Source organism: Lissotriton helveticus, chromosome 7, assembly GCF_964261635.1.
Source record: "Lissotriton helveticus chromosome 7, aLisHel1.1, whole genome shotgun sequence".
NCBI lineage: Eukaryota > Metazoa > Chordata > Amphibia > Caudata > Salamandridae > Lissotriton > Lissotriton helveticus.
In genome coordinates, this window is record NC_136068.1 from 434,812,066 (window position 1) to 434,838,603 (window position 26,538).

The following is a 26,538-nucleotide window of genomic DNA, read 5'->3' on the forward strand; positions in this document are numbered from 1 at the left end:
AATGGGCCCCTATTTGGGACTCTCCCGGAACCCCAGAATGCCTAAAAGACATTCTCGCATCTTCACTAAAAAGAGCCAACATAAAGTATTGGGGACAAATACTAAATGGTCCGAATCTAAAAACTTGGTCAGAGCTTCAAGAGTTGACAAACAACACACTATCCAAATTTAAATATTACCAACTTTTAAGTTGGTCCAAAACTCTCCCCAGTGTAAACGGTAATGACAATCTGGAAAATGACATGGTCAAAACAACACGAGTACCAAAAGAAGTAGCAAAGTGGTACTGGGCTCTGATAACATGAACCTTAACATAGAAACGCAAATATGGGGGAAAGACATCTTAACAACAGACTTAGACTTAATTTGGGAAAAATCTGTGGCTAAATGCTGGTCAACCTTGAAATCCGCGGCCTTGAAAAGGAACCATTTGTATACAATTCATCGGGCGTATTGGACACCAAAAAAACTCTCCAAATTCAAAAATGCTGGAATAAAGAAATGTCCTAAGTGTGGAGAAGAAAAAACAGACGACATCCACATGTTTAAAAGCTGCCCCCGACTGAAAGAATTTTGGGATCAAGTTGGTAAGACCCTGAGCACTATCCTGTCCAAACAACTAACTGTGAGTACAATTCTTACTCTCTTTGGGATTGTAGATCCAGGTAATGAGGGGGGACTCACTAAGGAACAAGAAAATCTTCTCTTTGTATTAATAGTTCTTGCAAGGAGGGAAATTTTTATTAAATGGATAGTTTCCTCTTGCCCAACTCACGCAGAATGGTTGAATTCGGCAATAAGAATTAACAAACTTGATAAGTTAGGAAATGTAAGCAAGAGATTTAAATTCTGGGATAGTTTTGAAAGTTTCTTACACCCCAAATAAGAACCAAGCATAAGTCCTATGATTAAAGCGATACATCTTCTGGTAGACAAGTACGATACTTGTCGAGTAGTCAAGCTGGCTAGCTCCCCTCGTTCCAAATCAGAAGCATTGGTATGTAACGAGTAAAGGAAACTCCTCTAAACCAACAAGAGGAAGATAAAACTCCCCAGGCAAGAGAGATCGAGGGGCAGTGTCGGAAAAGAATAAAGAGGCAGACACCTGATACTCCGTAATCATACAGTAATCGCAAGATGAGGATAAAAAAAAAAAAAAAATGGATCTGTCATCAGCCTTCGATTGTGTTAACAGGGGAAGGCTGTGGCAGACCATGAGGGAGAAAGGTGTGGACAGAGGGATTGTTGGCTTTCTGGTGGACATGCACAGTAATACCAGTGCGAATGTAAGGTATTCAGCAAATGGGGATACTACTGGCAATTTTAATATTAAAAAGGGAGTGCGTCAAGGTTGCATCCTGGCCCCATTTCTTTAAAATTTTTATATTAATGATTTAGATGCTGTTTTACAGGAGGTACAAGCGGACTGCCCCAGAGTTGGCAGGCGGGATATTCCAGTTCTTTTATACGCAGACAATGCGGTTTTAATTTCTAGAAAGGAAAAGGGTCTCCAGGCGCTTTTGAATGCTTTTAATATTTTTATGACTAGCAGAGACCTAATGGTCAACAATTCCTAATCATATATCATGCATGTTGGCCGACAATCGAAAAAGAATTTTATCTTTACACTAGATGATGTGTTGATCCCCATTACTCAAACATTTTCATATCTTGGTGTCGTATTTGACACTAAGCTTAGCTGGGGTCCTCACCTGGCTAGAAAGAATGGGGAATTGACAAGGGTAAATGCCTCCATTTTTAACTTTGCAACGAAATTGGGGAAGAAGCCACATAATGCAATGATTAAACTTTATAATGCTAAATCGATAGCTACTGCTGTATATGGCAGCAAATTATGGGGCTACGTAGCTGGAGAACAGTTACAGGTCACTGAAAACAACTTCCTAAAACGTCTTCTCTGTGTTCCGGCCAGCACACCTAATTTGGTGGCACACGAAGAACTGGGGACACAGTACTTGTGTGATATATTTGCCCTAAGGCCGCTGACATGCTGGGTAAAATTGTGGTTAAACCATGATATACCGCTTACCCACCTGATTGTGAAAGACCTTGTTTCTCAGGATAACTCAATGTGCATGCCCTGGTTAAAATACCTGAAATCCTGCTTTTCAAGGCTTGGCTGTCTGAATTTGTTTGAAAACCTTTTGCGGGATTGTAAAGGGGGATGTGGTAGCCATCAAGCGGGTTTTTTATATGGACAGAACGGCCCAAAGAGAAGGGGAGGAGCTTAAGAAACCTAATATTAGGAAATATGGTATGCTAAAAACTTGTGACACTATGGAGCCATATTTAACATGCACTTTTACCTCTCATGAAAAATTTCTGTTGACAAGGTTTAGGTTTAATATCTTTCACCATCTTTTAATTAGACCAAAGTCGGATATTTTTAATAAGACTGCTGCTCCCTGTGGCTGCGACGGGAAGTCTCCACAGGATATGCTGCATTTTATATTTTTATGTAGGTTTTATGAATACCCACGCAGACGTTACCTTGTTGCTCTTTTAAAAAAATTAAATTTTAATCAAATAAGACCAGCACTTATGTATTTACAGCTCTTGCACAGTGACAGTGTTCTTCATGTGATAGAATTTTTTTAATTAACTGTCAAACTAAGAAATTGCTTGGACCAGTGATTCTATATCTCATATTGAATGGCGAGCTTATCTATTGAAAGACCTTTTTATCATGTTGTAAACCCAGTACTATTTGCACTTTAATGTTGAACTTGTCTACTTACTCATTAATAAGACACGTGTAATATGTTCATTTTTATGTGATTATGACTCTTAAAGAATGAATTTTTATTTGGACTGTTTATATGTGTACTTTTATGCTGTGAAATATAACCGAAATAAAGTCTTTATTGAATTGAATAGTTACTTGTGGTTCAGCCGTACCTGCTGAGCTGAGGGAGGGTGCAGTGCTTAGATATAACTTATGGGTGTTAAAGCTCCTGCTGGAGATTTACTTGTCTGGTAGCAGTTTTGACTCCCCAGAAAGTAGCGAAGAGGGTAACAATGCATTTTGCAAAGATCAGTTGCTTTGCACCAGTTTCAAGATCTTAGAGTTTCTTGGTGCTCAAATGGGAGTAATGTCTAATATTTATATGTTTCCCTCTTCTTCATTGCGTGATTTTGCCCACAAGAAAGTGTCACTCATAGTAGTTGAAATGTCACTCATGATTTCACTGAAATTCTGAAAATGTCACACATAGCAATCTGAAACCTTGGCAGCTGTTAGATTTGGGGGTCTCTGGTTGGCACAGGTATGCACTTGTGACAAACAGGGACCCTCTCCTCTAGTCCGGGCAAGGGACTTACTCTAGAGAATAACCCCTGCTCTCCCTCTAGGTTGCGTGGCGCGAGCAGACATGGCTGATCCCTGAGCGTTATAGGTTAAGCATTTATGACAGTTACACAGTAATCAAAAATGACCCACCACAAATGGACACCAGTCTCTGTTTTATAAAAATACGTATGCTTTATGTAAATATATGTTTCTATGCAGGTTTAAATACAAGACCACAATAACGTTTTTAAATGAGGCTACAGTACTTTTGTATAAAAGAGTTCTTCCAAATGCTTAGTTTCTGGGGGCCTGTGCGCTTCGCACTGGCTGGGCGACCCGTTTCATGGCAGTTCGTACTTAAAAATGAGCTTAACCAACGTTGGCAAACCCTGCGGCCACAGGTGAAGGCGTGCCCGGGACGGGGTCGGCGGCTTTCCACTGGCAGTGCGGCTCGTAGGAGGCTTTGAGGTGCGAGGCGTGTGAGCGGGACTGCGGGGAGAGGTGCGGACGATCCGGGGCTGTAAGCGTTCGCGGGGCGAGGCGTCTGTTAGTGGCGTACGAGGCGTACTTCTTTAGTACGCGTTGATGGTTGAGCCGTACCTTTGGGTCTGCAGGGGCGCGGCGTTCCAAGGCAGGCAGGCGCGGCATGGGGCTTCCAGTATGGACCGTACTGGAGGCTCTTCAGTGTGCGGCGCGGCCCTTCAGATGCAGGAGTGCGGAGTGGGGCGGCCGGGTACGTCTCGAACGTACGGGATGTCCGGGGCTTCAGTCAGCACATCGCTCCGATTCCGGCGGGAGGGGTGAGGTGCGCACAGCGCGCTCCACAGCGGGCGAGTTGACAGAGTGCAGGCGGCCCAGCGAGGCGTAGGGAGAGCGGCTCCAACTCGAGCGGAGCTCACACAAAGCAGAGGCGGCCAGGCACCAACGTCACGGCCCAAGGAGGGGGCGAGGCGTACCAGAGATCACGGCTCCAGCGAGGGGGGGAACACAGCAGACCAGCAGCAGACAGCGAAGGCAGGATAAGAGCCCAATGGTCCTGGGGCTCAGTTCAGGGGGCAAGCTCGCTTCCAAGCCCTTGGAGATCGTTCGTTTGAAGCACAAGTTGTTTGTATAAAGTAGCAAGTCTTTGAAAAGGGTTTCTTCTCCTTTGGCAGCAAGGCAACCACTACAGGCCAGTCCCCCAGGATAGGGGCATTCTTCCTCCTTCAGCTTTCCCGATTCCTTCTCCTCAGGCAGAGGGTTCTTCTTGGTTCAAAGCAGGATCTGATTTCTTAGGAGCAGGGCTCCTACATTTGTACCACAAATCCTTTGTTCTTGCAGGCCAGGTGGGCCTTTGCCTAATCCAGTCCAGGCCCTGAGCACTTTGTTTTGCAGACTCTGGCTTCTCCTTTCAGTGAGCAGGGCAGGGGCATCAGACGCTCCGCAGGAGGTGGAGCCGCATTGTGGTGACAAGTACAGTTCAGGAGTACTCTGTTGACAGTCTTCCCCTCTCTCTTCACAAGGTGCAGGGCAGAGACATCAGACGCTCCCCATGGGGCGGAGGCAGCATTGAGGTGGCAGAGCACAGCCCTATTCAGAGTCAAGGGGCACTCCCACCACCCATCTTGGTGTAATCCCTCTATTCACCACTTGTCAGCCCCAGTCCTGTCACTCACAGAAACCAGACAGCAGATACACATCCTAGCAGAGGCGGGCTGAAATGGTTAGGCAAGCAAATACTAACTTTCTAAAAGTAGTATTTGCAAACACAGGATATTAAAATAAACTTTACTAAAAGAAGTATTTTATTATTCTGAGTTCAGGCATACTAAACTTGACTTCCTACCATGTTCAGTGAGCCTGCTGGGATTATAGAGTGTAATAATTCCACAGCCCATTCTGGCCTATGAGAGCAGGTAGCCTTACAATAGTGAAACACGAAGATGGCTGTAATTCACTATTAGGACATGCTACACACATCAGGGCTTGTCCTACCTTATGCTTACAATGCACCCTGCCCTTGGGCCTACCATAGGGGTGACTAATATGAAGTTAAGGGAAGGTTTAGGGACTGGCAAGTAGGTGCACTTGCGCAGCCAGCATGACAGTTCCAGACTGCACGCAGGTTCTGCAATGGCAGACCTTAGACACATTTTAAAGGGCTGCTTCTGTGGGTGGCACAACCAGTGCTGCAGGCCCACTAGCTGCTTTTGTATTTACAAGCCCTGGCACTCCTGGTGCACTTTACTGGGGTCTGACAGTAAACCAAATACGCCAAACATGGAATCCAATCAATGTATACATTTTCCATAGGGAGCACTTGCACTGTGGCACTGATTGGCAGTGGCACAGTGCCCTGAGTAGCTAACACCAGCAAAACATATGAGGAACATCAGCAAAAAGTGGAAGGGAGACTCACGCCAAGCTGCCAGGTCTAACAGCAGCTATGTCTGGTGATTTATAAAGAAGTCAGTATATTCTTGACAGATTCAGGTAACATGTCTCATTTGTAATGCTGAGGCCAAAATATTCATTTTGCACGTGGACACGTCGCCAATGGAGGCTCGAACACTTCACGCTCAAGACAGAGCTTGCTGAGTTTAATCCTTTGGACGCGCTGTCTCCGCCCGGTTGAGCGTGTTTGGTGGAGCAAGTGCTTGAAACACATTAAACAAATGGTTCAACACACTCCTCCAACCAAAACGAGTATTTCAAATGTTCAAACAGTGGTTTAAAAAGTACAGGACAATAGGGACTGCTCTTTAGCCAGACTCCAGCAAGGCTGCGTTTCGTTCAGGGCTGATAGTTTCTGAAAGTGTAGAGTTGCAATCCTGCATTGCGAAGATTTTAACCTCTTGACTGCAACGGCTTTCCCCGCACCCCCAGCCCTTTTTGGGATGTTTTGGCTTTGCCTCTCTGGATTTTACTCCATCCTTTACCTAAACTCCCCATAGCTGCACCCATTTCGAAATAAAGAAAGAGTACTTATCAGGTGCATGTATTTTTTCTTTGTCCTCCGCCCGTTACCTAATCTCCCCAATTTATAGTACCACCAGTAACAGCACAATATATTGCCTTTCTCAAAAAACAAGTCATACCACTTTAACGGAGTTTCAGGAACTTATATCGCACAACTGCTCACCAAGCTACAACTTAACAAAAAACAGCTTATTATTAATCACATAGGCAAAACTTATTGCATTTACCAATGCTTGTTATACTCACAGTCTCTCCTACCCTATCCCCTCCCTGTACATATTACCATTTTAACCCTTGCCACTTCCCATCCCTGTTCTCCTCCAGGCCACTCTCACCATTCCTGTCAACCTCCCCATCCAAGTAATCCTCCCAGTCCCTGCAACAGCCCCAGTCCCTTTTCCTCTTTCAAACTCCAACATAATGACATTCCTGTCACTCTACCCTTCGCTGTCTCTCTCACAAATGATATCACATCCCCTTCCCTATCAGCCCTTTCCATCATTGTCACCTTTGGCACATTCGTCACCTGTCCCATCCTTGTCACCTGTCCCATCCTTGTCACCTGTCCCATTCTTGTCACCTTGCCCATCCTTATTAAAGCCCCCAGTCACCCTACCCATCCCTGTCACAACCCATTCCCTATCGCACTCCCAGCCTCGGTCACACTTTCTGATCCTTTCATATTTCGGGTCTTAATCACCTATCTTGTGGGCCAACCTTCACTTTTCATCCTCCATCTCGTTCACTGACCATATCCTGGTCACCCTCTCCATCCCTGAAGCCTTCGTCTTCACTGTCACTCTCCCAATCATTGTCACACTTCCATTCCTATCGGCAGTCCTACCCCTGTCACGCTGACTGTAAGAAATGGAACCCCCGGCCGGCCAGGGCTTGCGCCACAGCCAGTCAGAGACCGCCACTCCTATATAAAGTCGACCCCTGCTCGCCCTCTAGGTAACGCGGCGCGGGCAGTCAGGCCTATCTCGGAGGACATGTGTGAAGCATTTGCGCACGCACCCACCAACAGCAACATCCCAGGCCTCCCACAAAAGGAACTCCACACGAAGTATATATGAAAATAGTCTTTGTATTAGACAGGACACATAGGAACATACACTTTACAAGGGGTTCAAGGCACGGCAGGGGTTACCAGGGAAAAGGTACAGGGCAGGGCCAAGGGACCACTGCCAGTGGTACGCATCTGATGGAACTGGCATTAGAACACATATCTCCTGGGAGCTTCCTAGAACTAGCAGTAGACTCACTCTGACCAGGGATCACATACATGAGACATTGGGTACTCAGGCTGGAAGGGACAAGGTACATAACACAACAGAGGCCCCCATCAGCAGGGCCACACATAGTAAATCAGCAGGGCAACACATAGTAATCCTCAGCATCACATGCATATTAGTCCGTAGCACCCCCTAGGCCAGATGACCATCCTGGGGCAGGGGCGCCTTAGAGTCTCGGTGTCCAAAGGGGCCTGAAAGGGCCCGGGCAAACCTAAACGTGGCAGCGGCCCACGAAGTGCTGGGCCGCTGAGGGACTTGGGCGGAGCCTTGCAGGCTCAGGGGGACAGGAGGGCGATGGTGGAGCCTCTCGGGGCTCAGGGAAACATGGTGGGGCCTCTCGGGGCCCAGGCAGGGCCAGGGACACGTGGTGGGGCCTCTCGGGGCCCAGGCAGGGTCGGGGACACGTGGTGGGGCCTCTCGGGGCCCAGGCAGGGTCGGGGACACGTGGTGGGGCCTCTCGGGGCCCAGGCAGGATCAGGGACACGTTGGAGCCTCCTCGGGGCTCGGGGGGCCAAACAGATAGAGGGAGCCTCTCGGGGCTCAGGGGGGCAAGGTATGGCCAGGCGGGGTCCCCCCTCGGGGGACCCGGCGTTACTGGGGGCCCGCGGGGGCCTCTGAGCACATGTGTGCTCGCGCTGGAGGGGAGGGGCGGCCACCGGCAATGTGGCCCGATGCCCCGCCTCCCCTCCGGCCTCACTCACCGGCTAGGAGACGCGCCGGTCTCTCCTCGCTCTCCGGGGCTCCCTCTCGCTCCTGGGGGGCCCCGGGGGGGAAGCGGCCATTCTTCTGGGGGGACGCAGGGGCGCGGAGTAGGCTCCCGCCGCTCCCTGCAGGTCTCTGCTCTCCCCGTCCTTCTCTGCAGCTCCCCGGGCCGCCGGCCAATCAGAGCGCGGCCCGGGGGGACGTCATCAGCCCAGCCCGGGCCGCCAGCCACTCAGAGCGCGGCCCGGGGGCGGGCCTCACGAAGGGTCCCGGGCTGCGGCGGTGAATACAGGGTGGATTGACGAGGGCCAGGTTCCCTCGATTAGGGCAGCATTGACGGGGGCAAGCGAGGAAGACACTCGCTAGGGGCTCGGGGGGCAGGAAGGCAGCGCCTCCAGGCGCTAAGACCGCAGGAAAGCGCTCCCAAGCGCTAGAAGCGGGAATGGAGCGCCTTGAGGCGCTAGGATAGCAGGGGAGCGCTCCCAGCGCTAGGACCACGGATAGCAAAGTCCATGGGAGAGTCCAGGACCTCAGGAGGAGTACAGCAGCTCCTAGGAGGGGCAGAGGCCCAACAGCAGTTCAGGAGCAGGGCAGGGCCCAGGGAGGCCAGCCAACCCTGAGCCCACGCAGCAGCAGCGCCTGGCAGGGTTCCAGTCAGGAGAAGCAGGAAGAGAGAAGAGAGAGAGAAAAGGGCCCACCCCCCTTTTATACAGGAGCGCCCTTTGTCTCCAAAAGGGGCAGGCAGGGAGAGAACCAGCTGGAACTGGTTACAAGGAATTTCTTGGGGCTGGCCAGGCCAGGGACACTGGACGCACCCCCGGGGGGGGTGGGGCCAGCCTGGTGGGGGAAGGCCCAGCCGGCTTCAGCCAATCAGGCGCCAGCACATCCACTGCACACACACACCAAGGTCTAGAAGGGGCCCTTCCCTTCTAGCCACACGCAGGCCGCAGACATCATCTTGTAGCATTCAACCTCACGAGCGCACACATACCAAACACGGCCCGGCACGCCCCACGCATCAGGAACTACCAGAGCCACATACATCCCCCATGCATTCCTATGGGCGGCAGGTCTCTCTCACCACGCACACACTCAGGAGGGGACTCACCATCCCCCGGTCACATATACTAAGTACAAACTTCAGGGATGGACCTGCCAGACGGGCCAAGTCCAACACATGCCCCCCCCAGCCCAAACGCAGGGGAGACCAATCACTACCGGGATGGACTTCCCTGCTGCAGGGCGGTAGGACGTGGACGCGGCCCGCAGTGCCGGACCAATAAACATATCCCTATTAAAAATAATAAAAGTTAAAACAAAAAACCAACAAAAAAATAAAAAATGAAGACATAGGTCCAACCAGGCTACCCACCTGGTACTCCTTAGTTGCCCATGACTAGGACCAGGCCCTAAGCCATCCAGATACCACTGGTCCCTGCTAATCCGAAGTGGGGGGGCGGTACCCCTGGCCTCCAATAGCCATTCTCCACTCCCTTTCTCAGTGTAGCCACGACTACCACGGTTCCTTCCACCTAGGGTCCGCACCCTCAGGTTTACCAGAGGTCACGGGCAAGAATGCCCCACCCTACCTCTACTTCTGAGGTTCCGCGTTCTCCCAGGAGAAACACCCTCAGAACACACCTTCCTACCAGTCTTGGAACTTCCTCCCTCCACTGGTCTTCCACCTGGGAACTAAGCGTTCAGCTCTCCCCAAGGCAAGCCGCGGCCGAGCCAGCAGGTCTTCCTTGTCCGGGATACAACTTAACATGAATTCCGCCAGGGCGACCCTGACACCTAGAACACAACAAGATGAGCCGCGGCAGCGCCAGCAGGTCTCAGTACAATGAACACAACAAGATGAGCCGCGGCAGCGCCAGCAGGTCTCAGTACAACGCAACTTAAATTCAGCCAGGGCGACACCTGACACCTAGAACACAACACGATGAGCCGCGGCAGCGCCAGCAGGTCTCAGTACAACGAACACAACAAGATGAGCCGCGGCAGCGCCAGCAGGTCTCAGTACAACGCAACCTAAATTCAGCCAGGGCGACACCTGACACCTAGAACACAACAAGATGAGCCGCGGCAGCGCCAGCAGGTCTCAGTACAACGCAACCTAAATTCAGCCAGGGCGACACCTGACACCTAGAACACAACACGATGAGCCGCGGCAGCGCCAGCAGGTCTCAGTACAACGAACACAACAAGATGAGCCGCGGCAGCGCCAGCAGGTCTCAGTACAACGCAACCTAAATTCAGCCAGGGCGACACCTGACGCCTAAAACACAACCAGCGGGGTAAGGGGACTTGATGCATCCAACACATTCAGCGGGGTAAGGAAGGACATTATTATCGTTGATTCAGCAAGCTCCCCCTCCCAGAGAACTTACACCCCATTACTCAGCACACCTCAACATTCATCCACACATCGTCCCTTAGACTGGTAAGACAGTTTTCTACCGCCCAGATTCCTCAACCTGACCCTGGTGGCACAGGTACCATTATTCTAGGGGCGGGACAAGGACCATACACATTTGAACACAGCTACGCAGACACCACTGGATCCCACCCTTCTGGGGAATCCAGAAAACCATATTGCACTAGGGAGATGATTTACCCTCCCAAGCTAGGGGCAACTAACTAACAGGGTACACAGACACTTTTTCCACAGAACAGACATTTCCATTGATCATTAAACATTTCCATAGGGCAGACATTTTTAGCAACCTGACCTGACCCCATGTGGTGCAGGTATCATTACTCCAGGGAAGGAACAGGGACCATACACATTGAACACAATTACGCTGCCACCACTGGATCCCACCCTTCTGGTGAATCCAGAAAACACATCGCACTAGGGGGTTGATCTACCCTCCCGGGCTAGGGTCACCTAACCAGAACACATTTTTCACAGAACGGACATTTAAGTAACCTCCTAAAAACAATAATCTCCTTTCTTTGCGACCAGTTACAATACAGAGTTTTTGTAGGGAGGCCAGTTATCGTTGTGGTACTTGCGCAAACACCAGTCCGGATCCCACCGCTAGCCGCCAGTGTAAGAAATGGAACCCCCGGCCGGCCAGGGCTTGCGCCACAGCCAGTCAGAGACCGCCACTCCTATATAAAGTCGACCCCTGCTCGCCCTCTAGGTAACGCGGCGCGGGCAGTCAGGCCTATCTCGGAGGACATGTGTGAAGCATTTGCGCACGCACCCACCAACAGCAACATCCCAGGCCTCCCACAAAAGGAACTCCACACGAAGTATATATGAAAATAGTCTTTGTATTAGACAGGACACATAGGAACATACACTTTACAAGGGGTTCAAGGCACGGCAGGGGTTACCAGGGAAAAGGTACAGGGCAGGGCCAAGGGACCACTGCCAGTGGTACGCATCTGATGGAACTGGCATTAGAACACATATCTCCTGGGAGCTTCCTAGAACTAGCAGTAGACTCACTCTGACCAGGGATCACATACATGAGACATTGGGTACTCAGGCTGGAAGGGACAAGGTACATAACACAACAGAGGCCCCCATCAGCAGGGCCACACATAGTAAATCAGCAGGGCAACACATAGTAATCCTCAGCATCACATGCATATTAGTCCGTAGCACCCCCTAGGCCAGATGACCATCCTGGGGCAGGGGCGCCTTAGAGTCTCGGTGTCCAAAGGGGCCTGAAAGGGCCCGGGCAAACCTAAACGTGGCAGCGGCCCACGAAGTGCTGGGCCGCTGAGGGACTTGGGCGGAGCCTTGCAGGCTCAGGGGGACAGGAGGGCGATGGTGGAGCCTCTCGGGGCTCAGGGAAACATGGTGGGGCCTCTCGGGGCCCAGGCAGGGCCAGGGACACGTGGTGGGGCCTCTCGGGGCCCAGGCAGGGTCGGGGACACGTGGTGGGGCCTCTCGGGGCCCAGGCAGGGTCGGGGACACGTGGTGGGGCCTCTCGGGGCCCAGGCAGGATCAGGGACACGTTGGAGCCTCCTCGGGGCTCGGGGGGCCAAACAGGTAGAGGGAGCCTCTCGGGGCTCAGGGGGGCAAGGTATGGCCAGGCGGGGTCCCCCCTCGGGGGACCCGGCGTTACTGGGGGCCCGCGGGGGCCTCTGAGCACATGTGTGCTCGCGCTGGAGGGGAGGGGCGGCCACCGGCAATGTGGCCCGATGCCCCGCCTCCCCTCCGGCCTCACTCACCGGCTAGGAGACGCGCCGGTCTCTCCTCGCTCTCCGGGGCTCCCTCTCGCTCCTGGGGGGCCCCGGGGGGGAAGCGGCCATTCTTCTGGGGGGACGCAGGGGCGCGGAGTAGGCTCCCGCCGCTCCCTGCAGGTCTCTGCTCTCCCCGTCCTTCTCTGCAGCTCCCCGGGCCGCCGGCCAATCAGAGCGCGGCCCGGGGGGACGTCATCAGCCCAGCCCGGGCCGCCAGCCACTCAGAGCGCGGCCCGGGGGCGGGCCTCACGAAGGGTCCCGGGCTGCGGCGGTGAATACAGGGTGGATTGACGAGGGCCAGGTTCCCTCGATTAGGGCAGCATTGACGGGGGCAAGCGAGGAAGACACTCGCTAGGGGCTCGGGGGGCAGGAAGGCAGCGCCTCCAGGCGCTAAGACCGCAGGAAAGCGCTCCCAAGCGCTAGAAGCGGGAATGGAGCGCCTTGAGGCGCTAGGATAGCAGGGGAGCGCTCCCAGCGCTAGGACCACGGATAGCAAAGTCCATGGGAGAGTCCAGGACCTCAGGAGGAGTACAGCAGCTCCTAGGAGGGGCAGAGGCCCAACAGCAGTTCAGGAGCAGGGCAGGGCCCAGGGAGGCCAGCCAACCCTGAGCCCACGCAGCAGCAGCGCCTGGCAGGGTTCCAGTCAGGAGAAGCAGGAAGAGAGAAGAGAGAGAGAAAAGGGCCCACCCCCCTTTTATACAGGAGCGCCCTTTGTCTCCAAAAGGGGCAGGCAGGGAGAGAACCAGCTGGAACTGGTTACAAGGAATTTCTTGGGGCTGGCCAGGCCAGGGACACTGGACGCACCCCCGGGGGGGGTGGGGCCAGCCTGGTGGGGGAAGGCCCAGCCGGCTTCAGCCAATCAGGCGCCAGCACATCCACTGCACACACACACCAAGGTCTAGAAGGGGCCCTTCCCTTCTAGCCACACGCAGGCCGCAGACATCATCTTGTAGCATTCAACCTCACGAGCGCACACATACCAAACACGGCCCGGCACGCCCCACGCATCAGGAACTACCAGAGCCACATACATCCCCCATGCATTCCTATGGGCGGCAGGTCTCTCTCACCACGCACACACTCAGGAGGGGACTCACCATCCCCCGGTCACATATACTAAGTACAAACTTCAGGGATGGACCTGCCAGACGGGCCAAGTCCAACACTGACCATCCAAAATGATGTCACCCTCCACATCCCTAACACTAAGCTAGTCCCTGTCACTCTCAGCACCTGTCTCCCGCCCTGTGCCTAGCATCCATCCGGTCACAGTCACACTTCCAGTCCCTGTCATCCGCCCCTTCCATTAATTCTTTGTCCCTTCTTTCGCCCTCCCGTTCTGTCCTTTCTATCCCTGTTACTCTCCCAAATACCTGTTGCACTCCAGTTCCCTATCACATTCCAGTCCCTGCCACGCTGTGTCAGTGACCCGTCACTCCTGAAGCCAGCCTTGGGCCATATCTGGCTACATTAGGTGCCGCCCTGACATGCGCTGTACAAATATTAATAACATAACATAATAACATAACATAACAACATAATGGTGGCAGTTCCAGGCACACTGAGGGCATTTTAGTTGAATTGTCCTAAAAAATGCATAGCCGTGCCACAGTTTTTCAAAGCTTTCTTGGAGAGGATTAACTCCAAATTGGAATATATAATAAGTGTTCCTTTATAGCTCATGTCTGTTTTAGATAGTTGCACTATTTGGGCCCATTGACATTATTTTTTGAGCGTACACACCACTCCCTTCTCTGAACACCACTGAAGCAATGATCACTTGCTCATTTTGCTCTCTTGCAGTCTTCAATTCGTATTGGGTATTTAAACCACCCACACAACTATTAGACCTTTCCAGCCTCCACTGTTGACTGCTGCCTTTCACGTCACCACTATATTGATAGTGCAGCAGCGATGACTGACCATAGCTACCCTTGGGGAGCATTTGGCCACCTCTGACACGGAAACGTGCCCCCGCCACTATTTGAACCTTTTTGGTGTGATGGAGACAGATAAAGTCACACTCTTGGATCTCATTGAGGTAATGACACGATTTGGTTTGGGTCAAATACACTCTACCCTAACTTCAGCACCCTCACTTCAGGAATAATGGAGAGATTTCCCTCAAGCTTCTCCAACCAATGGCTTCCCACGCCCATACGGTGGTTGCTTTGATGGGCCTGCCCCATTAGCTATCATTGGTTCCATGGCCAGAAGGTAGACAGTGACTGTGCGAACCCCTTGCATACTCAAGCTAATGTAAATATGAGTGGCGTGCCTTCTCTCTGACTCTTCGAGCCCTGGGTGGCTCCTGAAATAAAAAGCAAAATTTAAGGCATGAAGGGCCTTCAGTTGGGTAAAAATTCAACCATGAACAATCAAGAAGCCGAGACTTCGAAAACATCCAAAATGTCTGAAAAGAGAATAGCTAAGAAATAAAGCAATGGCTAAAAATGTGAAGAGGAAAAAGTTAAGGAAGGCATGAACACCGCTTTTAAAGGTGCAGAGGCTCTGCCCTGGTGGGTAGGAGTGGGGTGTTGAGGGGATTGGGGGGAGTCAGTAGGAGTTTGGGTTAAATACAGTAGGAAAGAATGCATTTCCAAGGTTGTAAGATGATTTAATACGTACTTTCAGAGAGGTGGGTGCATTTTCTACTTAAAGGATAATTGTGGAAGGTAATTGAACATGGTGCGCTTTTAGGATAATTTTCCCATTTACAAGTTAAAATCTAGTAGGACTTAAAGTCTACTATAACACATAGGAGCCGGCAATCCGTGCATAAAATGTTGTCTCTAGTTTCCATTTAATACATAGGATTCTGGAATCCCTGTATAAAATCTTGTCTCTAATTTCTTTATAATAGTTGACTTGTGATGCACCAAGTCGCCAATTCTAAAGAAATAACATCAGAACTCAATTGCAATAACTTATCATAGTGGAGTTTTGACATTACAATGCCTGCAGCCAGAGCCAGCAGCTGAGTGGAAAGGCAGACCAGAAGCATAATCAAAGCAGCTGTTTAGAGATAGAAAACCAAAATTTTGCTTTTATTTCTTACGCTCTATTTTTCTAGCTGTACAGTGACAAGCAGACTAGGTAGTCATAGAAAAGTTAGAATCTTTCTGCATGTTTCTACTGAGCATTTTTTTAATAAGCTGACTTTCATTGAACTGTTTCTAATATCTTTCTCAACAAATATATAATAGCTTTTTGGTGTATTTAATAATGCACTGAAGATTCTATTTTATCCTTCGTGTTTGCAAACATGCTCTCTTTGCTATGAATGAGCTACGCAGCAAGGATTTCAGTGGTTTGTTGTAAAGGTCATGGTGTGACCTTGTATTATAAGGAATAAAGTACCCCCTGCTCTATTTGATAAGGATATGCTGCCTCGTTTCTCTATACAGTTATGCAACTCCATGGTGACTTGCAATATCCTTATATTGTACATCAGGGGGTACTTTATCCCATATGTAATACATGGGAGCTGCGATCCCTGCATAGGAGCCTGTCTGTAATTTCCTTATAACTGCAGAGTTGTGACATCTCTATGCAGCTGTTCAACTTGATCAAAGTCATGATGACTGCTGCCAGAGACAGTAGCCAAGGTAAAGGGCAAGTTGAAGAATGTAATTACTGGCTTTCCCTTTTCTTGATCTGTTTTATACAATGAAGTAATCAGCAGAAAGAAGACATTTATTGCAGCTTGTTGATTTTTTGTACTGTATGTCATTACCGGAGAGAGAATGTTTGTGTTTGTTTCTGCACATTATAAGCTACAGCATTTTGTTTTTTAATTTTCATTAGACTGATTCAAACATCTTTTTGCAAAACATTACTAACTGCTCTTTGGTGTGTTCAGTTTCGTACTACAGATTCTGTTTTGATTCTTTATGTCTATAACTGTACTGTCTCTTTCATATGAAACAGCAAGCACCACAGATTTACATGGTTTGTGGGAAGAATGTTGGTGTGAGCATGTATTGTAAGGAATAAGGCACTCCTGCCCATATGTTAAGAGTATATAGAAAGTAATTTCGAAATGATATGACCTCAAAGGAATTCAGACCATGACCGTGTTTCTCTATACGGTCACGGAACTCCTCAGTGACTTTCACTATGCAATGGAGGGCCCGAATCACAGACCCTCTGCACTTGGGGAGGAGGCTCTGCAATTGTGGCAGGATCTCCGCACTGATGGCAGGATCTCTGCAATGAGAAACTGCAGTAGGTAGATCCCGCCACCAGTGCGGAACCTTTGCCACAAGTGCAGAGGCTCTTTATGAATCGGGCCCAAGGTACAGCAGGGGGGTACTTTATCTCATATATAGTTAATGGAGGCTAGACAAGGAAAGACTCCTCCCGCTAATATTGCAGATGCATTTGCAAAACATTCCCACTGGTGCCAATAAATCCAGGCTTTGGGAGGTAAGAGTAAAAACATTTTGCAAACTTCAATCCGCAGCAAGCAGTGCACTCCTTAAGAGTACTGTCCAGCTACTGTCAGTTGACCTTGAAAGCAACTCTCCACGGCAGGGACTTGCTAGGCCTCGGCTGTGTTCCAAGGTTAACACATAATGAGGACGAGGAGGCAAAAGGCCTCTACAAAGCCCATGGCGTGTTCACGCAGTGCATGGCTGCAGGCTGCATGCCACAGGGCGAGAGCACACAATGTTTCCAAAGGTTGTGCCATTTGACCACAGGATTCAGCTTGCAGGCATGAGAAGCAGGAGGAAGGTGGCACTGAAGGCCATGACCTGTGTTTCTTGGGCAGAGCCACAGCCAGAGTACAAGATACCCAGAGGGAATAGTGGGCACAAAATGTGGCCAAATGCCATGCCCTAAGAGCCCATGATATATTAGGCTGCCTTGCACACAGGTACTGGAAAAATAGGTAGCAGATGCTAAGGATAAAAAGGGTAGTGGGAACAGGGCATACTCCGTGGGTACTTCAGTGACGTATCAGGTGCAGGAAGCAGCCAAGTGCACACACTCAGCATGGACATTTTTGGACACATGCAAGCAATGCTTAATGTGCACAAAAAAAGTGCCAGGGCCCTTGAAAGGCGACCACTGCAGCTTGCACAGCACATTGCCCCATCTATGCTTCCAATGATAGTTACACCAAAACTACTAACCCTCAAACTCCTACAAATGTGATAATTCAGACTATTTCAGACTCCCAAAGCTATAAGAATGGCTTTGGCTGCAGGTAATAGGCGTTTTTTAATGACTATAGCATTAATTAACTGTTGTTGTGGTCATCTCTAAATTAGCTAGTCAGAAATCAAGTGCCGGTGCTGAGCACCGGCAACCACCAGCTCAAATTAAGCACTGCATGCAAGACTTTTCTGTTCCTGCTCTGTGAATAGGGGAAGTGGTGCATGCCCACATTCGAGTGGAAATGGAAAAACACTTTATCTTGCAGGTGCCATATAAGTAAGAGTGGAGCAGTATCTGTCGTTAGCTGGGCTGTTTTGTCATTCAACCATCCATGCAGTGTTAAAGAAGACTTTGTCTGTTGTGCATCAGCACTGGGGAAATATGGCATTTGAAAAAATGCAAATATTTTAGCTTAAATATTCGAACATTGAGCTGAAAGTGGAATCCCAGAAGTGGGAAAAAGTAGGAAACACTTATAAGATCTTTTGATAGGGATGTGGATATGGTCAGATTGGAGGTCGAACGATATCAGGACCTTCAATGGATGAGGGGTAGGATTTGCTGCAGTGTCCATCTTGAAGTGGATACTCATACAAGAAATTTGTATCTGGCCAAAGTTGCAATGATTTACTCGTCCCCTCAAGATCTCTGGACAATTAAGAAAACTGAATGTATCTCCAGATTCTGTTGGTGAGCAGAAGACTTGTTCATTGAAAAGTTACTATATACTGCCCACTGGGTTTACTCGTGGGACAGTCCATGGCTATGTTGTGTGAATGAGACAAATCTGGTTGTGGGATATTGCATACACCCTTTTAAATGATCCCAGAACCCAGCACTCTTGTATACCCAGCATATCTGCACCATTCCAGATAGCCAGAATCCCTATCTCAACATCCACAGTGAGTGCTGCAAAATCATCTTGGCAGCCAAAGTGCCTCTCCAATACTCCTCCCACGCAGTTCTCTAGAACCTATGCTTTCATACACTATCCAGTGATATTAGGCAATTCTCACAATCACTGCTCATTTGCCATCTCTCACCACCAGTGCTCCTACAGGCTCCCAAAAGATACTTTTCAGCCATGCCTCGTCTTATTTTTTTCATGAGAATGCTATCTGTCTTTGTGTCTTGCCCTCAGGTTGCAGCTGACGCTGGACAAAATGCCGCCAGGCAGTAATGGCCGGCCAGGACAGTCCTTGTTCTGGAGATGGTGGTTGATCAGCACAGCTCTAACAGAGACATTCCTCTTCTCGGGAGTCCTTCTGGGATGGAACGCTTTACTGCCTATGCTCAAGTCTCTGGGGGTCTACTCCGACCTCTGTGATCTAGGTAAGTCATTTTCCACTTGTAATCTACTTAAAGAAGGGAGCAGCTTAATCAGTCAAGCCTCTGTACAGGGTTGATGCCAGATTTACAGGTATGACAGGTTCACCATGGATCAATGGTTCTTGCTGAATAATGAACTTTCAAAAATTGATGATACTGAAGTGAGGAGATTAACCCTTCATAGCATTCAAAGAAACGGAATGACACCCCTTAGACAGGGACGAAAAAGTGACTTACAACTTAGAGCAGTCAAAAGTATGAGTTCCTTAGTCTGCATAGTCACTGGACGAGGACAGACTACTGAAGTAAAGTTCTTATAATGAGGGCAATAGAATTCTATCTGAGGTCTTCTTAGAGCAATGACAGGAACGGCCTTCAGAGTCTCTCAAGACTCTGCCAGCTATTAACACGGTTAATAATTTTACCCTCCAGAGAATCTCATTTCCTAGATTTGCCAATGATGCTGATCTCAATAGTCTCTCTAGTTTCTCCCAGAGTTCTATGTGACAGAAACACCAACAGTAAAGGTTAATGTCAGTGAAGCCTAGTGTCTACATCATAGCTCTACAGAATGGAATTTCTACTCAGTGATGCCTGATTTCTCCTCAATGATGCCTGCAATATTTCCTAGATTTCAAGAGGGAGAGGAGAGCACTACTCCACTACCACGTTATCTTCACACTGCCTTGAGATGCCTTCACAATTCAGTATAAAAGAAACACTTCGAAGATTAAGTACGCTTATCGCCACTTGAATTTTCCTGAGTTCTATGAGAGGGGTTGTAGGAAAGTAGGATCTACTTCTTATGGTTACCCCCACTTTAGTCTAAACTGGGATCCTGCTAATCAGGACCCCAGTCTAGCTGCTTTCTCCCTAAAATATTATGTAATATACTTAGGTACACTCCAGATTGGATACCGGGGTACCCTTATCAGTCCCCAGTATATGGTGCACATGTACCCAGCCCATAGGTACCGCAGAGGCCTCCCATGGGCTGAAGCATGTATTATGCCACCCATGAGAGTCCATGCAAAATGGAACCTGAGGCCTGCCATTGCAGCCTGTGTAAGATGGTGCATGCATCACTTACTTTAAATATAGGTTTACTATATCTATAGGTTACTACACTTAAAACCTAAAAGTCACCTCTATAGCATGCCTTGACAATCCTGAAGGCAGGGTGCTGGGTTTTGCGTGAGAGGGTGCCCCTGCATGAGCAGAGCCTCTCTGCAGCCTTGGAGACCATTCTCCCAGGTTGTCGGTGACGCAACCAGACATATAGGTAGAGGTGCATTACATGCTCGCGTAAAATGCTGCCTCAAAAACGGCTGCAACACATCAAGTCGTGTTTGGTATCAAACACGACGGAATCATACCTCCACACCGGTAACTGGTGTGGGAGGTATTATTACACCTTTCTGAAGTGAGCTTCATGGTGTCCCTAGTGTTCTTGGTACCAGCCTCCTCGACCCAGACAGCACGAAATGGTTGCTGCCGACTAGAGACACATTTCTGCCCTCCTGCTGCTGAGCCAAGCTCGGGCAGAGGAAGGCAGCACAATAGGCATCCTGTCACAGGGAGGTGTGGCCACCTCCCAGACAGGATTTAGTGTATTTGAGCTGGGTGGGGGCACTTCCAAAGTGCCTGAAAGTCTGCATGAGGGTCACATTTGGTGTCCCTGCGCATAGTCCAGTTCAAAGCAGTCCTGGGAGCCATTGGCTCCTGGTGTGGCTGGAAAACTGGATAAAGGACATGGGAGTAACCTCCCCACTGTCCTAACCATCCCCTGGGAGGGTCCCCTGAATCTGTCCAACCCTCTCCCGTGGGTACAACATGGCTTACCTGGCAATAGGACCTTATATTCGAAGTGGACAATATTCTGATCAAGAAACCACTGACCTTCGACCGTCTGGACACTCTGGACTTTGATGTACTTCGACCTAGCCCGACTTCAACTCTCTCTCCACCCAAAGCATATCCTCTGTGCCCGTGCATCATACAGGGCTCCGTGCAGGACCTGTGGAGCATCAAGGACAACAGAAGTATGTCTCTTCGGGTGAAGGAGTCACTCCCCTGCCATTACAGGCACCGTAATGCAACTGACCGGTTGGCTGATCCTGAGCTCCTGCAGGCTCTGAAGGCTCCAGCAACACAGGAGGTCAGTTCCTCTGTTCCTTGAGGTCGAGCTGCCCCCTCGCTGAGTTTGAGGCCAGTATCCCTTGTGGGGACCGCATAACCCAAACCCCTGTGCACCTTGTACTTTTGCAAGTGCATTTGCTTGTTGGCATTCCCCAACATAGGGGCCCATTACGATGTCGGGTGTATCGCCACTGCCATGGGGGCAGTGGCAATCCACCCGACATCCATGCCCGCCCGCCACACATTCCCCCCCCCGCCATATTACCATGGCGGGGGGCCGCAGCGGACGGAAACACGTCCGCCGCTTTTCCGCCCAGGTCGCCTTGCGGTCGGGGCGGAAAAGGGTTAATATGGTGGCGGTGCCTATCAAACACCGCCGGATCTGTGGGAGTGCTGCGTCTTATCTCGTCAGCTGAGCTGAGCTCACGAGATAAGATGCAGCACTTCCACAGATCTGGCTGACGGAAAGCAGTACGGGGATCATATTGTTGGAGTGTGACCATACAAGCAACCCGAATTGAAAAAGGGGGGTCACCGGTATGCGCAAGTGGGGCAGTAAAGTGGTAATAATTCACGCATGAAAAGACTGCTGTGTGGTGAAAACTAATCGTCGCCCTGAAGAAATTGCCCAAAAATATATATGGCAATGAAACATTATGGCCCTCTGTGGAGATAGAAGGCAACAGAGTGTCTTTTAATGTGAGCAAACCCACGGCATAGAATAAAGGGGTGTGGAAAAGTAAATTTTGCCATGTTCTGTGTCCCTACGTGTTCCCCATGTTATGTTATATGTGCATGATTAATATGCATATGTATTCCCCATGATCGATTAAAGACGCAATTACAGTTGTGTCCAACTCTAGTATGCCAGTTCCCGGTTTTCGTGAATACTACGAATATCAGGCCTATGTAAAGTCACGTTGCCACGTTTCACAGTGTGCACGTTATTTCATTGTAAAGTCCCCGTTTCTAGGCCTCAAAAGGGCCCGGACTCAGATTCAGCTCCTGTCTCCTGAACCCTCGCTGAGGAGCGATACAGCCCCCACCTGTATCCCTGACCCTTCACTTACTTCCTGCCTCACAGTGCCCGGCTCGGCCTGGCTCTGCCCGCCAGTCTGCCAAGAGTATGTTATGATTCTAGTTATCAGTCCAGCCCTCCTTCCCTGCATTCCTAAGCTACTGAATCGCATCAATAGTTTCCGTCATGGTCTAGCCTTTACGTCTCCATGTAAGAGAAATACTGTATTAATGGTCTTTTAATATTCCTTTACACGCACTACATGTAGAATAATGCATGCACCAGTCTTAGTGTCTGTTAGCCTTTACCCTGATAACTTTTGGATTCTATCAACATGTTCTCTAAACATCAGATACTAGATAATGTTTAGGTACATGTCGCTCTGACTCTCCAGACTTTCGTCTCCTCCTCTAGCGCAGAAGTCATAGCCCCCAGCTTCTCCTAGTAACACGTCATTGCCAGTTTGCGCGCACCACTAGGTTAGAGGTCCCGGCTCCTCAGGTAGCCCCCTCCATGTTTCCGCCCCATTTATGACATATTCTGTTACGTTTACATCACATGTCTATGTATACGCCCTGTTCACGCCTCTTGTTACACCTACTTTCACCCTTATCTTTCGCGAACTGCTACGAACCCCACCCACTGCCACGCCTACTGTATGAACTGTAATGCAATTGTTTTAGTATATATACTTGTGTACTGTTATTAAGTGTTGTGCAGCGCTGCCATCCTATTCCCGTGCAGGTTGTCCTGTTCCTGTCCTTTATGCTGTATTAAACCTGCAAACTCCTACTACCTCGAATCTTGACTCTTATTTATTGAGCTATCTGTTATTGTTATATCCAGTCAAAAATAGAGGTATTATTTATTTATTTACCACATAATGGCGCCCGAATAGGGACTTGCCCTTTCCCCACGCGCCGGTGAAGCCACGCAAGCCCCCTGATCCTCTGCAGCCGTGACGGAACCATACCGTGCACGTGCAGATATTTCTGCTTCAAGTATCCCTCAGGCCCACGGAGGAGACGGAGGTTGCGGTCCAGCATCCAGACGAGGCGGTGGAGGAACGCGGCGAGTCCCGACCAGAGCCCAAGCCGAGAGTCCAAGGTCCGAGGTATCCGGAGGCCCACCCGTAACTGAAGTCCGAAGTTTGTCCGTCCGGCGTCGTAGCAGTCCAGTCCAGTCCGAGGCCTTCCGTTCTTGCTGCCCGGTGAGTACCGTTGCTGGGGTAGTATCTAGACAGGGTCAATTGCATTGTCTCTGGTCCGTGGGTTTGGGGTACACAGATCCAACACGAAGTGTCCACCTAGGTGGATGCGGGTCCTGACGTGTCTCTTTATGAGACCGGTAAGTTTCGTACTGTTTTAGCAGTGCATCTAGTTTCTGTTCTAAGTCCGTTCTGTTCTCGAGAAATTCATGTATTCTGTTTTCAGTATTCCAGGTAGTGTTTTGTCCGAACTGTTATCCTAAATGTCATTCATGTATTTCAATGTCGTGGTATGAATGTGTTGTTTAGTAATCATCGTGTTTATTGTGTATTGTATTGTGTCTAGACTCCAGCCCAGTCATGCCATTGTTTTCCAAATTACGTCAGTTAAGAACTAGAAAAGGTCTGTTAGAAGAAGCAGTTCCTGTCCCGCCTAGGGACAGTCCAGGTCATTTTATGTATCAAAAGCATGGCATAAGTGCCATATTATATCTAGATTTATGGGTGGAGTACACCAAGGAATTAGAGGAAAAGTATAGATGGCCCGTATCAGGTACGTGGGATGCCGAGTGCATCATGCGAGTAGAAGAAGTATTATGGAAAAAGAAAGCCAGACAGTCACAGAAAGATGCCATCGAGTTATGGCGCAAAGAATCTCATAAAAGAACCGAAAAAGAAATCAGAAAGTCAGAATTAAGTAGAGAATCCTTAGAAAGAGCCCAAGAAAGGGAACTAATCGAGATAGGTGAACGAGTTAAAACCGAACAGTCAGACAGACAGAGGAATGCCCTTATTAAGGGTATGTACCCTCTCCTTGCCGAGGGCTTGCCAAAAGCAACCCCGGAGGCATCCAGTAATTTTCCGCCGCCATTAGTTCCGACCAAGCTACGTCACAAACCGACCGCAGCTGATATTTTTCTCTCGTCCTATTTGGACGACACAGTCCCAGAATATGCTAATCCTGTTCCGCCAGCTCCTGTAAATAATGCAATTCCTGCTCCTCCAGTTACCGGGGCACCTGTTGCAGTACCTGTTACGGTACCCCCGGTCCAGCCCGTAGTACAAATCCCCGCCACATCAGTCACTCTGCCAGCACGAAGAGTATCAGTCGACGATTCCAGTATAGGGGCCGCGGGAGGAGGTCCTCCTGGTACCCCGCCGCCAAGTAGACGTCTAGGGGCAGTCGAGTTACATGAACGTGCGTTACAGCGTACGCCTAAATATAAGTCCATTGCAGAAATCAGGCGACTTCTTACTGAATGCTGTTATGATCCAGTCCCAGGCGAGGATAGTATGGTTATATATTCCGTACGTATAAGGCAGGTGTCCGAGTATTTGGTCACTCTACCGAATATGAAAGAAGATCTAGACAGAATGTATCGTTTCATTCGTACTGGACAAGATCCAGAAAGTATTGGCGAAGCCATGTCTCAAAGGAAAGCCGAGATTCAGCTCATGCTATTAAAGTTTCTAATTCATTGTTTAATACGGGAACAAGATTCCCCGACTAAAGATCAGACCGAAATGAAAGTCCTGACAAGGTGGAGTGATAATATAGCCGAGGGTAAGCACAAGACACTCAATAGTATAGAGAGTATGTACAAGAAAATACGTAAAGAAATAATAAGGTTACACGAACAACGCAAAGAAGCACAAGTCAGCGAGAAAGAAAATGACTCTTCTACTGAAGAGGTAGACGACGAGACTACCGCCAGAATAGCGTATGTAGGTAAATCTAGATTTCCAGACCGACATTCACGCCTGGAACACAAGGAAGTCTTTCGTCATCCAGCACCAGAGCAAGGTTCTCTAGAACAAGTATTTCAAGCTACCGATCACATTCTGAAATCACGAATTGGTTATAGTGAACTCAGTACTATGCATGAACAAGAACTAGCCCGATCAGCAGTCCGATGGATTACTGATTCTACCACTTTTCCAGACGAAATAGTGGCACAAATGTTTCTGAAACTGCCCCCAGCCGAGCAGCGACTGGTGGGTATGTATATGATCCAGCACCTCATTACACTGTATGAGGGTCAACATTCTGATCCAGGTCCGTTACATGATATTCTGAACGAGTTACTCCAGTATAGATGGAAAGGTTTAGGTACCGATTTAATTAGTGTCATTCTAGAACAACGCCATAAATATAGAACGTTTCTGAACCCGCATTTTGTTCACGTCTCACCCCCAGAAAGTAAACCATTTTACATAGACAGACAGAATCCGTTACGAGAAGTACATCCAGTTAGGACAGCGGGTTGTGAAATGCAACGAGTATTTGTTTACACCCCAGTTACCAAGATGGAACTCTTAGAAATGAAGAAATTAATTCCCTGTCACGATAAAGATCCAGCAGGGTTCCACCGAGAATTAAAAGACATGCTCCGTATGGGAGAATACACGTATCCAGATATTATTAAAATGTTAAAAGTCCTGTTGCCTGCGGGCATATACGAAAAACTCAAGGAAAAAGATTGGGAGGTGGGAGAGAAAAAGATCGATTGGACAGCTCTAGAAGCTGAAGATAAGATACGAGTACCAGGTACCGGGTTAGGAGACAAATGTAAAGAATTACCCGAGCTATTAATTCAAGTTTTGCCAAGATTATTAGCCACGAAAAAGGAAGACTGGGATGCAATCTCAGCCTGTAAACAGAAACAAGACGAAGACACTAGTGATTTTTATTCCAGATTTGAGAAATGCTTTAGCATTAACAGTGGTCTCAGGACAAGTAGCGAGTTATACCCTCATCTTTTTGTTACTAAACTAGTCGAGAATTCGAGTCCACAAGTTAAGAATCGAGTTTTGAAAGTCGAAAGTACTTGGCAAGCTAATACTCCGTCTCAAATGCTTCAGATGCTCCAGTACCACCAGAATAGAATCAGAGAAGAGCAAGATCATGAAAGGAAACGTATGAAAGACACGAAAATGAAAGTATTAGTTGCACAATCTGTTCCTCAAGACAGTCAGAAGAGGGGTCCGAATCAAGCCAGTCATCCTGCAGCTCCCGTTAAAGGGACCTGCAATTATTGTAAACAGCCAGGTCATTTTATAAACGAGTGTGCAGTTCTGAAACACAATATAGCTACCGGTAAGACTAAAGAAAGACCACGTCCGCCTAGACAAGAACAAGTTTCACAGACTTCTCAGCCACAGAATGCACAACAGACAGTTCCAGCACCGCAGCCTATTGCTGCAACACAGCATG

The 26,538-nt window shown here is 49.1% G+C and overlaps 1 protein-coding gene across 1 annotated transcript in view; it reads left to right on the forward strand.

The window, feature by feature from the left end:
• Window positions 1-26,538, forward strand: part of LOC144768558 (large neutral amino acids transporter small subunit 4-like) — a 460,965-nt gene that overhangs the window by 130,605 nt on the left and 303,822 nt on the right. The window contains exon 2 of the mRNA XM_078652331.1: window positions 18,773-18,963. Coding sequence (XP_078508457.1) covers window positions 18,795-18,963 — 169 coding nt within the window. The 5' untranslated portion in view covers window positions 18,773-18,794. The remainder of the gene's footprint in view (window positions 1-18,772; window positions 18,964-26,538) is intronic.